Here is a 15,582-nt window from a genome sequence, read left to right as displayed (position 1 = left end):
TGACTTGATTATTATTCAATTTCAAATTGCACATTACAAATACCAAGTCAATCATTTTTCTCTGGTACAAATAATTTTTTCATTTTGTATGAACCTAAATAAACAATTCAAATTTATAAGATTTTTATCAAATATTTCAACATTTAAAATAGTAAAATAAAAAACTCATTATTTCAAATGCACTCCAGTTACGCTCACATCTAGATGAAGTCAAACTTAGAACTTGGATTGCAAACCTTTATAATTATGGACATTCATCCTCATAAGAATCCCACCATTGAGCTGGAGTTTTTTTTTATCTCTTGCTGTCTTGGTAGCCTTAATGTCAAATAACCCTTTTGCATTCTTAAATGATTTAAGTTGCAAGTCAATTTTGCATCTTTCACTTGCATTAGGAACCATCCTTTCTAAGCATTGATATAATCCAATTTTAATGTTGGCATTAACCTTAAAATTAGGATTATAATGATAATGAGGATTCAATAAGTTGCTGCATGTAAGGGCCTATGGAGTTGAAGTTCCCATCTTGCATCAACAATATATAGGTATATAACTATATAAAAAGAAACAATAAAAATATCATTACAATTTAGGAATATCTCAATTGAAAGTATCTTTAAAGACATATACATTTGTTTTACAAAACCAAAATTCACTTGTATCTTCTCTTTTCCTTCATCAATTGCTTTATATATACAACTCATAGTTGGTTTCTCATCTGAATCAACTAATCGAAAAACTTTAATTAGAGGATACGCTGCCTTAATACATATAGTGACATCATGCCAAAACTTGTTGTCCAAAACACAATTTTGAATTCGTTTCCCTTCTTCTATTCTTGCAAACCTACATGAACTCCATTGTTTGGAAGTAAACATAGTCATCAGCTGTATTTTATGATTATTCAAACATCCCAGAGTCAAATATGCAGTAGGAAATCGGGTGGCAGCAGGTCTAATCAAATCCCTTCCTTTTATAAAGTGCCTTAGCATAGAAATAAGAATAGTTCTTGAATAAATATAAAAGGTGATTTTCCTCCCCTTGGCAATAGTTACTTGATGAACCTCTAACTTCTTCTCAAAATCGTATAATATGCAGTCACTACAATGGGCAACATATAGTGTCCAAAACAAACTCTTTCTTTTTTTCATCAATAATTGTCCCGCTGCCTTATAATTTGTAGCATTATCGGTGACTACTCGGACAATATTTCCTCCCCAATTCTCTCCATAATGGCATCTAACATTTCAAATACCTTATCAACAGTCTTAAACATATTAGAAGTATCCATTGATGACAAAAAAAAATTGTTTTTTTAGGACTATTAACCAAAAAGTTACAAATACAACGTCTTTTTTATATGTCCATCCATCAGACATTATTGAACAACCTGTTTTTTTTTTTTTTTTCATTCTAGCTTGTACTCCTCAAGTAGTGTCATTGTTTGATCCACTTCCTGCTTCAAATACTTCTCTCTAATATCATGGTAGGATGGAGGCTTGAAACCTGGCTCATGCTTTGCAATCAATTCAAGTGCCTTTACAAACTCAGGGTTTTTTACACAATTAAATGTAATTGCACTAATGTAGAAAAAACCTTGCAATTATTCAACATGCTTATTCTCTAATATCCTTTTTTAGCAATTGATTTAGGGTTGTTTGTGTACTTTCACTCCCACTAACTACTCTTTTTCCTTTGTCCTTAGAGCTAATTTCTTTTATTTCATCATCATCATCATCATTTGCACTATATTGATAGGCCTTTCTTTTCTTTTCATTTGCTTCTAGATTTTTCACCAAAACACCCAAAATCATTTGCTTAACATTTTCTGGAACTTGCTAACATGGCTCAACATCCTTATGAGTGCAAGCCAAATGCTGTTTGAAACGAAAAATATCTCCACTTATAATTTTTTGACAGTACTTGCACTGAATTTTGCTAGAATTCTTATCAATATCTATACTATGTTGCCATCCCATATCAAGTCTATTACCAGAAAAAAAAATTTCTAGATGCCATAAGTTCAAATGTTCAACAATTCAAAGAATCAACTCAAATCAGCCCTGTAATCAATCCAAACATTTTATGATTGTAATTAACTTTTTGTTATACATAACAATTCACAAAACTATAATACTGAAATGGAATCCTAAAATCATTCCATCATTCCATTGTATAAATGGACAGCCCACAACCCCACATTTCATAAAGCAAAAAACATGATTTAACGATTTCAATTTTCACCCGATTAATTCAATTCAATTCAATTCAATCCACTTAATTCAGTCATATAATACTGAAAATGGCATTCAATTCAGTCCAATTCAACAATTTTCAGTTCAATTTTCACCCCATTAATTCAATTCAATTCAGTCCAATTAATTCAGTCCTATAATACTGAAATGGCATTCAATTTAGTCCAATTCAACAATTTCAGTCCAATTTTCACCCGATTAATTCAGTTTAATTAATTCAGTCAAGATATATACTGAAATGGCATTCAATTCAACAATTTTCAGTCCAATTTTCACCCGATTAATTCCATTCAATTCAATTCAATTCAACATTATACATATACAAATTACAAGACCAGGCAAAATCAAAATTGTAATTAATAATTACAGGGTAACAGGGCAAAATCAAAATCTATCACAGGGGAATATACAATTATGATTTTCGGGGCAAAATCAACTACTGCAGTGATGATGATGAAGGCAAAAGCAACTTATGGTAAAGAGCCATTGATGATGATGGCTGAACAACTGTCGTTGATGATGATAGATGAATGGTTGTCGGTGAAGAGGCCCAATGTCGCCTACTGCTGTTGATGAAGAGGAAGCCGTTAGTTGTTGATGATGGGAAAGAAAGGAGATCGTTACTGACGTGCCGCTGTTGATGAAGATTGAAGAGGAAGCCAGAATCCGTGAGCTGTTGAGGAGATTGTCGTCGCTGTTGATGAAAATAAAGCTGCGACTGTGAGCACTGATGACTAGACTTTGGAGTGAAGACTGGAGTGAGGAAAGAGAAGGAGTGAAGACTGGACCGTGACCGCTTTGTGGAGATCTTCGTCGCCGCTTTTGTGGTTGCCGATGCCCGGTTAATTAATTAAAGAAGGGGATTAGGGATTTGTTCGGCTGGAAAAAAGAGTCTTTTATGACTGAAGAGTGACCCTGAAGACCGCGTGGCATGAGTCGTGTGACTGTGCTTTTCCATAGCCAATAGGCGCTTGACAACTAGACCATGGGGGACATTTTGTTTCAGTGCATGCATTTTGTTACAATCATTAAATCGGTTCTGAAATCGCGATTTTGCGCGATTTCATCCGATTTTAATGATTTCACCCGATTTCATCTATTTTTAATTTTTTCAAACGATTCAACACGTAAAGCATGTTTGGACTTGTAAAATCATACAATTTTATGAGTTAAAACACGATTTTAACAACCTTAGCTAACATGTAAGAGAATTTAAAAGGAAAAAAAGGGTTAGCATTGGACTCAACAGATAAATTGAGTAAGATTTAAGGACTGGAAAAAATGAGAAAAAACACTTTGCAAGTCCTGGTTGATGATCAAAGGAGAGCTGGAGGACTGGAACTTCATTAGCCCGCTTCTCCCATCATCTTCATTAATCAACAACAAATCCAGATCCCGGCGGTTCCTCTCTCTCTCTCTGTAGAGATGCCAAGCTTAATGGTAAAACTCTATAGTGTCATCTTCAAATATCAACAAAAACATCTCCTACAAGGCTTGATAGAAACCCCTGAATCCAACAAATCAAATCCATTTGGCATTACTTCTAGGCCCCACGAATCCATCGCCGCTAGCAACCCATCATTTACCGATGGTGTAGCCACCAAAGACATCCGTGCCAATCCCTACTCTTCTCTTTCTCTCCGGATCTTCCTTCCCGATACAGCTGTCACCTCCTCATTGGCTTCTAGTTATCAAATTCCCAATTACGGTGGCTATTCGCCGGTGGAAGGAAGATCTCACCGGAAGTTGCCGGTGATGTTGCAGTTTCACGGAGGTGGGTTTGTGAGCGGGAGCAATGAATCGGTGGGAAACGATGCGTTTTGCAGGAGAATAGCGAAATTGTGTGATGTGATTGTGGTGGCTGTTGGGTATAGATTGGCACCAGAGACTAAGTATCCGGGGGCTTTCGAAGATGGGTTCAAGGTTTTGAATTGGTTAGCGAAGCAGTCTAATTTGGCTGTTTGTGGGAGATTGGGTGCTCAGAACCATATCTTTGATAGTTTCGGTGCTTCCATGGTGGAGCCTTGGCTGGCTGCTCATGGAGATACTTCCAGGTACTCATTTTGTTTCTTTTTTATCAAAAAAAAAAAAAAATCAATAAAGAATGAGTTTGCTTGTTAACTAAGCATCGTGTGCAAATGGGTATGCTTTGAATTCATTTAATAATTATATTGTTTATGCATTGGTTTGTTGCTTGAGAGTATGCCAGCTCTACATTGGAATAAGGGATGTGGTATTGTTAAAATTGCTGAAGAGGTTTGCAAGTTTTACAGGATACAGTGGTCTTATTGTAACATCATTAAAAGATCTTCTTTCACTCAATTGTACATAGCTCCATGATACAATGTAGATCTATTTTTATACTGGAGAATATTGTGGAATGTGGATCTGATTTTATCGACGAGGGAAAAAATTATGTGGTATTGGATGGACCTGGTGAATGTACTACTTCTGTACCTGAATTACATGTGAACTGTCCGAGTGTCTTTGGGGCCTTGGTGTTTTTGGCAGAATTTTCCCGAGAATCAAAAACTCTTGATCATGCTTAACATATCATTCTTGTTGTAAGAAGAGTTTCTAGAAGCTACTTGATCATTGTTTGCTAGACGAATCCATCCTGATATCTAATATAAGTTGTTCACTATTGTGCTTGTTCAGCAAAATCACTCTGGCTAGACTATACTAATTATCACCAAATATCATTTTGGTCACTCAAATTTTTTTCAATGGCTGTCTTTTTCCTTCTGTTTTAATGAAGCAGTCTCCCCTGACTTTGTATTGGTACCAGAACAGATGTGTATTGCTTGGGGTGAGCTCTGGTGCAAACATAGCAGATTATGTGGCAAGAAAGGCTGTGGAGGCTGGGAAGCGATTGGATCCAGTTAAGGTGGTGGCACAAATCCTGATGTTTCCTTTCTTTATTGGAAGAACTCCCACCCATTCTGAGATTAAGCTGGCAAGCACGTATTTCTATGATAAAACCATGTGCAAGCTGGCATGGAAACTCTTCTTACCAAAGGAAGAGTTCAATCTAGATCACCCAGCTGCTAACCCTCTTGTTGCTGGGAGGCAGCCACCTCTTAAGTGCATGCCCCCGACAATAACAGTTGTTGCTGAGCATGACTTAATGAGAGATCGAGCCATTGCCTACTCAGAGGAACTACGGAAAGTTAATGTGGATGCACCTCTTCTTGATTATAAGGATGCTGTGCATGAGTTTGCTACTCTTGATGTGCTTCTCCAGACACCACAGGCCCAGGCATGTGCAGAGGATGTCTCTATATGGGTCAAGAAGTACATATCACTCAGAGGCCATGAGTTTTCTTATTGAATAGAGCAGAAAAGAAGAAAGTGAGCAGGAAGGGGAAAGAGGTGTTCAGTAGATTCAGGATCATTGTCTTTATGATTTCTGCTGCCTCTTTTCCTTTTCTTTTTCTTATTTTTCCTCTTGAGATATCAGCACTGCTGTACACCGAGGAATGGAGCCAGAGCTTCTAGCTCAATTTCATTTCTCAAGTTCTCTATTTAGGCGAAGGGTCTTTATCTCTTATTGTAAAGTATACTCTGGTTGTCTGAGTGCAGGTCTCACTTGAATTTTGATGAAAATTTTATTCATTGGATATTAAAGGAACATTACTTTGTGAGCTCAGTTTCAGGCCTTTTCCATGTAAACAGTAGAATTGCAATGATACTCTAATATCAGCTTCTTGCCACACCTCATGTCTTCTTGGATTTGTTGGCCTTCTCTGTCTCCGAGGATGCTCATAGGACTTCGGCATTGCCTCTATATGCTGGTTCCTTTCTGCTGTCTTTGGAGTTACCTTGTTCCATGCTCCTGCCAGTTCTGCTTCATAAATCAAACTCAGGTTCATCTTGTTCCTTCTGGTGTTAATTTCATCACAGATCACATCCTTCTGGTGTTACATTTCATCACAGATCACATTCCTAAACATTGCTCCTTTGCGCACTTAATTTCTTTCGCTGTGTGTACCATTGTTTTTTTTTAAACTGCCGGGCTCTCTCCTGTTTCTAACACATGTTTTCTGATGTATACTGCTATAGACAATGTCTAAAAGTTGCTGCTATCATTACTCCTCTTGAATGGTAATGCAGATTTTTATTTTACCACGATATTCTGCTGCTATTGTCTGGATGCTGTTGGTTCTCACCACCAAACCTTCCTTCTATTGCTGTATGCTGAAACCTCTACGTGCCAGTGACTTCACGTCTCAGTTCTCTCTAGTGCGTGGCCATTGTAGGACTGTTCTTTTGGGATAGTCAGGGAAGAGTATTCTATTCTCCTTTTTTATCTCCATAATGCCTTCATTTCTGTCAATGAATCGAAGAAAGAGGAACATGCTTTGGTTCGACTCTATGTCCAATGTTAATAAATATGTTGTACACGTTTGAGCAATAATGCAAGTTTTATTGATTCTTGAATCGCAATGTTTGGATCCGAATTTCCCCTTTTAAGTCCAGCTACTTTTATGTAAGCTTGATCCAGTGGTGAAGATGCACATTTCGCCGCCTTGCTGGAGCCAAGCTGGTAATGATATGTTATACACGTTGATTGTTTAATTAGCAATATAAGATAGCATGTCTGTGATGTACCATTTCTACCGAGCACTGCAAATGCATTTCATAGCATTGCATACAGATCATAATGTATAAACTATTATTGCAGAAAAATAGCTCCTGACTGGCAGGTCATTTAATCTGCTGATTTATGTATGTGCATCTGCAGATGTCCTGGATGAAGGAGAGCCACAGTTTCTCCCTATTTCACAAGCACAGTAGTTTTTTTTTTTTTTTTTTTAATCTAAATAATAGATTCATAAGAGTGTACTCTAATTGTTCTCTGTCTGCTACCAAGTTTCCAAGCTCAATGTTCTTTTCTTGGCGCTTTTCACGTAACATAGTGTATTGAATCATAGCCTTTTAATTTAAACTCAAATAACATGATAAAATATAACATGAAACTATATAATAATAATAATAATAATATAATCATAAGGTGTAGCTTAACTGGTAGTTTTAGATTTGATTCTCTAAAAATTATCAGTTTAAATTCCACAAATCTTAAGGTCACTAGAAACATGTATTGGTCGTTAATTTAGGGATTTGTTGGATTAGTTGAGATGTATGCAAATTGATCTGGATACTCACGTTAACTAGGTTTTCCTTCCTTTCTATAGTGTTTTTTTGGCAAAGAGATTTGTGTTTTCAAGAATGAGATCAAAATAATAATAATAATAATAATAATAATAATATGGTTCATGGAACGCACCGTTTTTTACCACCAAGTGCTAAGAAGCTTGTTTGATAATATAGTTGTTGTTATTTTTTAAATAATTTTTTATATTAAAATATATATTAATAATATTTTTAATATTAGTATATTAAAATAATTTTTAAAAAATATATTAATTTAAAGTTTAAAGTATTTGAAATAAAACAAAATCAAGCAAGTCCAAATAGAGGCCATACCTCTGCCACATGGAAGGCAGTCATTGGCTCTTCGTCATCCCCGTCTGTGTGTCTCTGGGATGCGGTGCGTGCTCACTGCTCATGTTTCCGTGGATAAGATTCCCTCTACAGAACTAAAAACAGAGCAAGCTTTGTACTTGCTGATTTTGGGAAGAGAGGAGTGCTAAAATAGAAGCGAAGTGAAAAATGGAGGTGGGCATGTCTCTAAACGCTCTGGTTAGGCTTCCGTCATCAAGAACAATGTTACTGCACGAAGATGGAGGAGGGTTAGTCAAGCACTCACTCTTCTCTACTAGGAAGTCGAAGGCGCTAACATCTCCCAACAAGCAAGGCCAAGGCCACATGTTACTGGTTGTTAAAGCCAAAGGAAAGAAAGGAATTCAAACACGTCAGTTTCAAAGACCACCTCCAACACCTTCCTTGCCCAAGATTGAAGATGATGGCAACCCCAAATTTCTTATCTTCATTCGCGTGGCCAATGTTTGTTCTCTTTCTTTCTCTCTCCTTATTCCAAATCTGGATTACTGCTGTTACTGGAAGTTTCCTACATCATTTCGTTTCGATACTTTTTCAATGAGGTTTCTTGGCCTTTTCTTCCTGGGTTATGTAATTATAATAATGATATCTGTTTCAATTTTACACTTTTGCTTTATGCTTGACATTTCAATGCAACAATAGAATGTATAAATGTATGTTTTATGGTTATGTTCTTGTTTTCTTGTCTCCAGGTTTATCTATGGTACCCGCTTAGTCTTATAACAGGTGGTACCACTGCCAAAATCATGGTTGCTGCCAAAGATAATTTTCTGGGAAAGTACATCTACAAAGATACTCTTGCTCGAAATCTTGCTGCAGTTATTTACAAAGTAAGTTCTGTTGATTTTTTATCACACGATTTATCTTCTGGGATTTGAGGAAAAATTTCCTGAACAATTTATTCTTGGCCTTCTTGTTTCTTACATGGGGTTTACCTGTCAAGTAGTATAACTTATTTTCCTCTGTTTGGATGTTTCTAATTTGTGAGGAAATCCTCGACTCATTAATGTTTCGTGATCTTCTTTCATCATCTTCCAGATTTGTAACTGCTAATGCCACTCCAAATGAGTTGTTTTTTAGGTGTAGGGGGGAATCTGCAAACATTTCTAACACTAACTTCTATGGAACTCTTACTCTTTACGTTATGATTTGCTATAGTCCCCTCTTTGCGACAAACAATGCATTGTTTAATGTTTTTTCATAATCTCATTAGTGTTTGGTGGTTTGCCTTGCCTCCCTAAGACTATTCTTACCAGTTTTAATGGTGATTCGGGAGACACAAAACCACACCAAAATGTTGTTTTGGAAGGGAAAAAAAAAAGAGAAAACAAAACTAAATTGGAATTTGTTCTGTAATCAGAATGATGGCTGACATTTTCCTTGTGGTTCTGACTGAGGTGTCTTAATTTTATTTTAGTTTTTCTTTGCTCTCCATCGTTCTTCCTATTTGCTTCTGACTGCTAAGCTGTAATTCAAATAGGATGAGAAGGAGATACAGAAAACAGCATTTAAGCAGCATCGAGTATTGCGGACGGCAACTGAATTCAGATATGGTTACAAGCTCGTTGTAAGGTTTCATGAACATCTTTATGTTGTTGTAGAACAATAAAGAAGAGTTCAACTTTTTTATTGCCTAATTTTATTTTTTATTTCTGTTGAATATGAAGGAAAATGGTAACTTGAGAGCTGCTCTTTCCATAACAGATGTCATTGAGGTTAGCATTATTCTTATCTGGGATCCTTTTCCAGCCCTGATCCATATGGTTTGTGGGTTTTGATTGTTTGTGTATCGATGGACTTATCTTTGCATATCCTCGCACATTTGAATCCACTCTTCAGCTTCCAACTCCAGACAAACTAAAAACAGTGCTTGATAAAGTGAAAGACTTCTTTGGCGATGCAAAAGAATCTTTTGGGAAGCTCACAGCACTAAACTCAACTGCAACTGAAGAAGAAGAAGTTTCAAAAGAAAAGGCCAACGTATGTTAGCTTGATTCTTTCATTAATAAAACACTCTCCGTTCTCTTACTTCCTACTTCTTGTCTTAAATATAAAATCTTACGACGGTTTACAAGTATGATTGTTTTGTATGCCAGAGCTAAAGGCAGAAGGTGAAGAAACCAAACTCTTGACAATCGCAGAGACAATTGCTTCTTTGAATTTGAAAAGTGTCGTGCAATACATACACAGTAGCTTTGGTAAGAGGGTTCAAAGATTTCTATTGGTAAAAACTGGAATTTATTTATCCTTTTGTAGAAACATCTAAATTCAGTTTAGCTTTTCTGCTCTTGTATGCAATATCTCGATATTGAAAGATCTCTGCAAATTGGGTACACTCTTGTGTTTTCCTCCATCTTTGATAAAAATACCTTTGATTATTATGGACATATGAGCGCAAGAATACAACGATGATGATTATTAGCGAGAGCCTAGAAACTCACCACTTATCATGATCTCTTCTATGTAAGAGTTTGTGTTTTTTTTTTTTTCCTATTAAATATTTTTTTTTTTTCTTTGTTTAAATAACCTTTTTTTTTTCTTTTCTAATGATGTTCCAAAAAATCAAAATAGCTTGGAGTGTAAAACTTATATCTTGAATAATCATAATCTTGGTTCTAGTAATCGGATTGTTTTTTATTGCTAAGGTGGTTGGAGGCTAGTGTTTGATACTTATAAAAAGTTTCCTTTGATAAATTTGAGAATTCTCCAATGATTAAATTAATGATTTTTTTTAGAGAAAATAAAATAATATTACATAGAGATATTCTGGAAAATAAATATGTAATAGAAAATGAAGATTTTAAATTTTTTTTGGTTGAAGGATTCATGATTTATTTATAAATCATAAGTCTTTTTATGAAGAGGAGGGGTTAAAGTGTAATATTTTTTTAATTAATGTTAATGAAAAATATACCTGACATGTATTAATGACAATATATATATTGATGGAAAATATGATTGTTTTTATAGGATTTTTATATATTATTCTTTATGCAATATTAATATCTAAGAAAATGTAATAGTTCTATAAAAAAAAATTATATTATTTAAGAGTAAAAGGAGGATAAGATTTAAAATGTAGTTATACTAGTGGGTCTAAAGAGAGGTTGGATTCTTTTTTTAGCTGAGGTTTTTTGCGCTCGTTAAATCTTTGGTATAACACTTTTATTTTAAATTTTTAATAGGTTTAATTACCATCAAAAACTGATATTATAATTTAAATATTCCAATGCTTTCATTCAAGCAATCAATCACCCTACATTCTCCATTTGCATATCCACTACGAACTCGTGGTCCTTGCCCGTTAATGACACAAAAATTAGGATAGTTTTCTTTCTTATTTTTAGTTGGTTTTATTCTTCATATTCTGATTATTAGAGATTTTTTTTTTTCGTTTAGATTTAAACAATTATAAAATAAACTGTTTTTGTTTATAATTTAGAAGGCTAGACAGGGAAAAAAAAAAAGATATAAGTAATAATTTCAAATTAGTATTTTTATATGATAACCGTGTTCAATATTAGCTTTCTCATGGGATCTTCCGCCTCTACTACGCTGATTTAAACTTTTGTTTGTCCTCAAATGTTCCTTAGAATTTGGCAAACGCTACTGACAATACATTTGGAAATTACTGAGACGTTAGAGCAAAAGTCACCAGGTTGATTCAAGATATTTTTCATATATGAACAATTTGCGTGTCCGAAAACGTCAATCCGTGGAACAAATTATTTTCCTAAGTTCAACCTTTGCAGCTAGCTTTATACGAAATTATACAGCTAACAAGATGGACCATGGTGAGGGAGTCTTGTCATCTGGCAATCATCTGCTTCAAAGTGTATTGAAACGATCTGATGATTTGGAGCAGCTAGCACCCATCGATAAACTCCTTACAGCTACCTTGACTGCACCAACAGCACTAAGCTGCCTGGTCTCAGGGCTCAGCCCATGTCTGTCCTGGCTCTTGCATTTTTCTTCCATCTGAACACCCACAAAGTATGCTATCTGAACATTGATAAGCACAGTGAGAGAAGATTGCATGCAAGAGTTTTGAGTTTTTTTTTTTTTTTTTTGGTCTTCCAAAGCTTGGATACTGATAAATGGAAGAGATAACAACCAAAATAAAGCACTTGGCGAAACAAGAATGAAGATTGACCTAAGATCATGCAGGCTCTGACATTCATGATAAAGAAGAAAACAAAGCGTAAGTGACCATTATCTGCAGTCCAAGAAACATTCCTCATAGTGTGCTAATCAATTACAAATTCGAGCACCCTTCACTAACACTTCCAGCTTACAAGAAACTACTATTTTACAAGTAGCTCATGGTTGTAGCCTTGGAATACACCAAGAAAACACTGCATACGAGCTTAGCATTCAATATTCAAATTTGGTGTAGGCATCTGCTGGAATGCATGATTTTTCAATTAAGTATGAATTAGAATATCAAAACAAAAATATATGAAAAGTCGATACAAGTGGATCCAAAACATGGCCAGAGGATATCTAGACAACTTGAAATCTAGAATGAACTCAATTTGCCAACAATCATTTTTTAAGCAGTTGCATGCGCCTATCTTTTCCTTTGTTTTCCTCCAACTTCATTTATCATTGGATGCCTTTTCTCCTTTCCATTTTTCACCGTGTTCAAGACTGAGCCATACAACCAAGAATCATGGTCTAAAACTAAAAGTTCCCAAAGGCTAAGCTGACATTCTTTTTGAAAATTGTTAGTGATTATTAACTACATTTCTCTTTACAGGTTTTCATCTAGTAGCACATCTCTATTACCATAAAGATGGAAACTTTGATCCTCCATAAAGATGGAAACTTTGATCCTGGATAGTCATAAAAGTACTCGAGAGCATGGCTTTAGTCTAGTAAAATTCCAGTTGTAGGTAAACTGCATATGTCTCTAGTTTTAAGGTATTGCAAGCACTAATAAAACAATAATGATTCTCAAAGAGCCTGGAGATGCAATCAACTAGTAGAGCAGGCTTGGGTATACCATATATGCATCAGTCTATGTTGCTTGCTTAGTGCTTGTTTTGACCTGCTTTTACTAGATTTTGAGCATTCTTTTCACCCCTTCTTGATGCCTGATTATTTTTTATCAGTGCTTGGATATGATACAGGCAGAAAGGGGAAATAGGTAATGGTAAGTCTTCTTTAGAGAAAGAAAGATATATTTGGAACCAAGCTTGATCATAGGTATTTTGATAGTTAAGCTCACCACAACTAGTAATAATCATGTATGCATACGTCAAAGAGGATTATAATAGATCGGTTGAATTGTCCATGTAGAAGTACCTTGCCAGTAGCATTGCGAACAGGTGACATGTGAAGAAGATTCCAAAACGTACTCTTGTCTTTCCTAATATTAAAGAGGAAAACTATTAGTTAGAACCAATCAATAAAATTCAGTCCCTCCCAAACACGTTGAAAGAATACTCAAGTGTCAACCTGTAATTTAAGAAACACACTGTGCATGCTTGCTCAACCTGAATGCTTTCCTGTATCTGGAGGACAGTTAGCAAAATCAAAACTTTTCAGTCAATACAGCTGTTAGCATAATCTTAGGTTGGCATCCAGCCAAGATAATTGTGAGATAATATGTAATTATTTAGGGCCAATGAGATTATAGCTCAACTGGCACCCATGTATATATATAATTATTTAGGATTATTTTCTTTCCTTGTATGATTCATATCCTGGGCTATATAAACCCATGCACATGCTTTATACCATTGTCATTGCTAATGCACACATACATTTCTCTAACCCTTCTCTGTTGCCAAGCTCGTATTAAGAACCTCTATCCCATGTCATCAAGCATATGGAAAAAGTTTGTACCTGATTCAAAACCGAGGAATCTGTACCAACTCCACTTAGAAATCTCCAATTACACCCTAACACTTCATGTCTATCATAACCTATAGAAGTAAAGAAGCGATATAAGTAGCTGAGTGACCTGTGTTGTTCAGATATTAACAAACTAAATGGTATGATCGATCTAGGTAAATGAATGAAATTAAAATATGGGGTTGTGTGTGATGAATATGGATTCATAAGATTTAAGAACCTGTCAATTTTAAGAAGGCATCACTTGCGTAAACTATAGGCATGTTAGGCAGGTGTGGATCTATCCTGAAAAGGAAGCAGATATATTTTGCAAGAAACACAAAGCAAAGAGGTTAGCAATATCCATTAAGACATTTTCTGCTCGTAAAAATAAAAATGAGGAATTTGCAACAACTCACAATACAAAACTTTGACTGATTCTACCAAGAGATATATTTAAAGATGAATTGATGAGGCCTGCCGCAGGTGAGCTACATCTTTTCCCACACGCCAGTCTGCCAGTAGACTCACTGTAGTGGGTCAGCACGGACAAGATGTTGTTAATGGCAGCTGCAGCGCTTTGCTTCTCTGGTTCACTTGCCTCCCATGGCTCTTCAGTCTCTACTCCTATAAATCGAGACTAATAAAATGTTAGCCAAGCCAGAACCAGAAGTTACTAGTGAGAAGAGTCCGGATTAGACCAAATCAGGAACCTACGAAACCTGAACAAGAAAATTGTGGTGTAAATAAACAAGGACGATGATTGTTAATCAAAATGGAGGAAAGCTAAAAGACATTATAGTGCCCAAGCAGTGCAAAGCCTGACTTTGCAAGTTAAAGAAGCAAGACTAAAAGACCAAAACAGAGGAAAATCATCTCAAAACACTGAAATGTGCACCCAAAAAGTTTGATGATGAAGCTATACAATGATATGACAAAGTAAAACAATTGCACAAAAACAAACCTCTACAGTTGGTATAGGTATCCAAAGCCAAAACACGTCCCCGTTCCACCAAAGAGTCGGAGCAAACCTCTCTCCTGCAGGAACCAAAAACAATCTCGTTCCAAGCAGCATCGGCCCCATCATCGGTTGATCTTTTGTTTCTCAATATAGGCACCTGAACCCCAATGAAATGAATGACCCTGCCATCCTCCTTGCTAAAAACAGGGCTCATCTGAAACAACATCCAAAAGGGCGTCCCGTCTTTACGATAATTCCATAAACTGACCTGCACCGCCCTCTCCTCTCGAATTGCCTCCCGGATTTCCATAACTGTTTTTCTATTCGTCTTGGGACCTTGAAACATCCTGCCGTTGTTCCCTATCACTTGGTCTCTCCGAAAACCCGACATTTTCAGGAACCCAGGGCTTGCGAACACGATAGGGTGACCCGAAATGGTGGGGTCAGTGATGGTGAAATTGTGGGGCAATTCCTCGAGAACTTCTCGGACCCAGGGAGAGTATCTGGTGTTGAAGGATTTCTCAATTAGACCCAGCTGCGATTCCATACTGATTGTTGAGACTTGAAAATGTTCTTCTGTGGCAACCTTGCTTTGCCAATTAGCCCCAATCCCATGTGGGATTTTTGTTAGGATTTTGGAATCCAGGCACAAAGAGAGGAAATAGACTTCGATCAGTAGAACCAAGTTAAAGCTAAGCTAAAGTAGGACTCTGTCTATCTTGTGAGATTTCCCTAGCAACAGTAAAGGAAAGGAAGAGCAAGCAACAGCGAAAAGTGGTGGCCTTGTTTTTGTTGTCGCTGTTGTTGCAGTTGACAGAGAGAGAGAGAAATGGAAATATCAGGAAATTTTACGTATTTTATAGAAATTGAATGAAGGAAGATGAGTGAGAGACACACATCAATCGTTGTTTAATCGAAAAATCTGTATATGTGATGAGAAGCGACGCGATTCCACATCTTCTCCACTTGAAAAAACTTCACCGGATTAGCTTGGCACAGCGTAAT

General features: G+C 36.2%; 3 protein-coding genes across 8 annotated transcripts; 2 read left to right on the top strand and 1 right to left on the bottom strand.

Annotated features, from left to right (window-relative positions):
• The first annotated feature begins 3,536 nt into the window (after positions 1–3,536).
• On the top strand, positions 3,537–6,695 carry LOC118033530 (probable carboxylesterase 11). Of its 3 annotated transcripts, none has more exons than XR_004684870.2 (3): positions 3,537–4,309; positions 5,049–6,121; positions 6,369–6,695. XR_004684870.2 is itself a non-coding variant. In XM_035038546.2 (2 exons), exons 1-2 carry the CDS (start codon positions 3,681–3,683, stop codon positions 5,584–5,586), a joined length of 1,167 nt encoding a protein of 388 aa, XP_034894437.1. In that variant the 5' UTR covers positions 3,537–3,680; the 3' UTR covers positions 5,587–6,695. The 3 variants fall into 3 exon arrangements, 1 of the variants encoding a protein (XP_034894437.1); XR_004684871.2 differs by having other exon boundaries at positions 6,318–6,695; XM_035038546.2 differs by having other exon boundaries at positions 5,049–6,695.
• A 1,143-nt stretch (positions 6,696–7,838) lies between these two features.
• On the top strand, positions 7,839–10,113 carry LOC118033529 (protein HHL1, chloroplastic). The gene is made up of 6 exons (XM_035038545.2): positions 7,839–8,222; positions 8,471–8,608; positions 9,259–9,345; positions 9,446–9,493; positions 9,618–9,758; positions 9,875–10,113. The coding sequence occupies exons 1-6, from the start codon at positions 7,929–7,931 to the stop codon at positions 9,878–9,880; spliced, it is 714 nt and encodes a 237-aa protein (XP_034894436.1). The 5' UTR covers positions 7,839–7,928; the 3' UTR covers positions 9,881–10,113.
• Positions 10,114–11,417: 1,304 nt separating this feature from the next.
• On the bottom strand, positions 11,418–15,582 carry LOC118033527 (protein TWIN LOV 1). 4 transcript variants are annotated; one of them, XM_035038541.2, is made up of 7 exons: positions 14,581–15,582; positions 14,036–14,243; positions 13,858–13,922; positions 13,629–13,708; positions 13,239–13,294; positions 13,086–13,149; positions 11,418–11,780 (listed from the first exon to the last, which is right to left on the bottom strand). In XM_035038541.2, the coding sequence occupies exons 1-7, from the start codon at positions 15,122–15,124 to the stop codon at positions 11,607–11,609; spliced, it is 1,191 nt and encodes a 396-aa protein (XP_034894432.1). In that variant the 5' UTR covers positions 15,125–15,582; the 3' UTR covers positions 11,418–11,606. The 4 variants fall into 4 exon arrangements, with proteins under 4 accessions (XP_034894432.1, XP_034894433.1, XP_034894435.1 ...); XM_035038542.2 differs by having other exon boundaries at positions 11,418–11,756; XM_035038544.2 differs by having other exon boundaries at positions 13,086–13,144.

Source organism: Populus alba, chromosome 10 (assembly GCF_005239225.2).
Source record: "Populus alba chromosome 10, ASM523922v2, whole genome shotgun sequence".
Taxonomy (NCBI): Eukaryota; Viridiplantae; Streptophyta; class Magnoliopsida; order Malpighiales; family Salicaceae; genus Populus; species Populus alba.
The sequence above is the reverse complement of the archived record's forward strand: the minus strand, read 5'-3'. Positions and strand labels throughout refer to the sequence as shown.

What these genes read in the sequence shown, in the direction of transcription:
- LOC118033530 (XM_035038546.2), top strand. Translation starts at nt 3,681, where the DNA reads ATGCCAAGCTTAATGGTAAAACTCTATAGTGTCATCTTCAAATATCAA. An exon ending in GCTCATGGAGATACTTCCAG is followed by an intron (nt 4,310 to 5,048) that starts GTACTCATTTTG and finishes GTACCAGAACAG; the next exon opens with ATGTGTATTGCTTGGGGTGA.
- LOC118033529 (XM_035038545.2), top strand. Translation starts at nt 7,929, where the DNA reads ATGGAGGTGGGCATGTCTCTAAACGCTCTGGTTAGGCTTCCGTCATCA. An exon ending in TTGCTGCAGTTATTTACAAA is followed by an intron (nt 8,609 to 9,258) that starts GTAAGTTCTGTT and finishes TAATTCAAATAG; the next exon opens with GATGAGAAGGAGATACAGAA. An exon ending in GATATGGTTACAAGCTCGTT is followed by an intron (nt 9,346 to 9,445) that starts GTAAGGTTTCAT and finishes TTGAATATGAAG; the next exon opens with GAAAATGGTAACTTGAGAGC.
- LOC118033527 (XM_035038541.2), bottom strand. Translation starts at nt 15,124, where the DNA reads ATGGAATCGCAGCTGGGTCTAATTGAGAAATCCTTCAACACCAGATAC. An exon ending in TACCTATACCAACTGTAGAG is followed by an intron (nt 14,244 to 14,580) that starts GTTTGTTTTTGT and finishes CTCGATTTATAG; the next exon opens with GAGTAGAGACTGAAGAGCCA. An exon ending in ATCAGTCAAAGTTTTGTATT is followed by an intron (nt 13,923 to 14,035) that starts GTGAGTTGTTGC and finishes CTTCCTTTTCAG; the next exon opens with GATAGATCCACACCTGCCTA.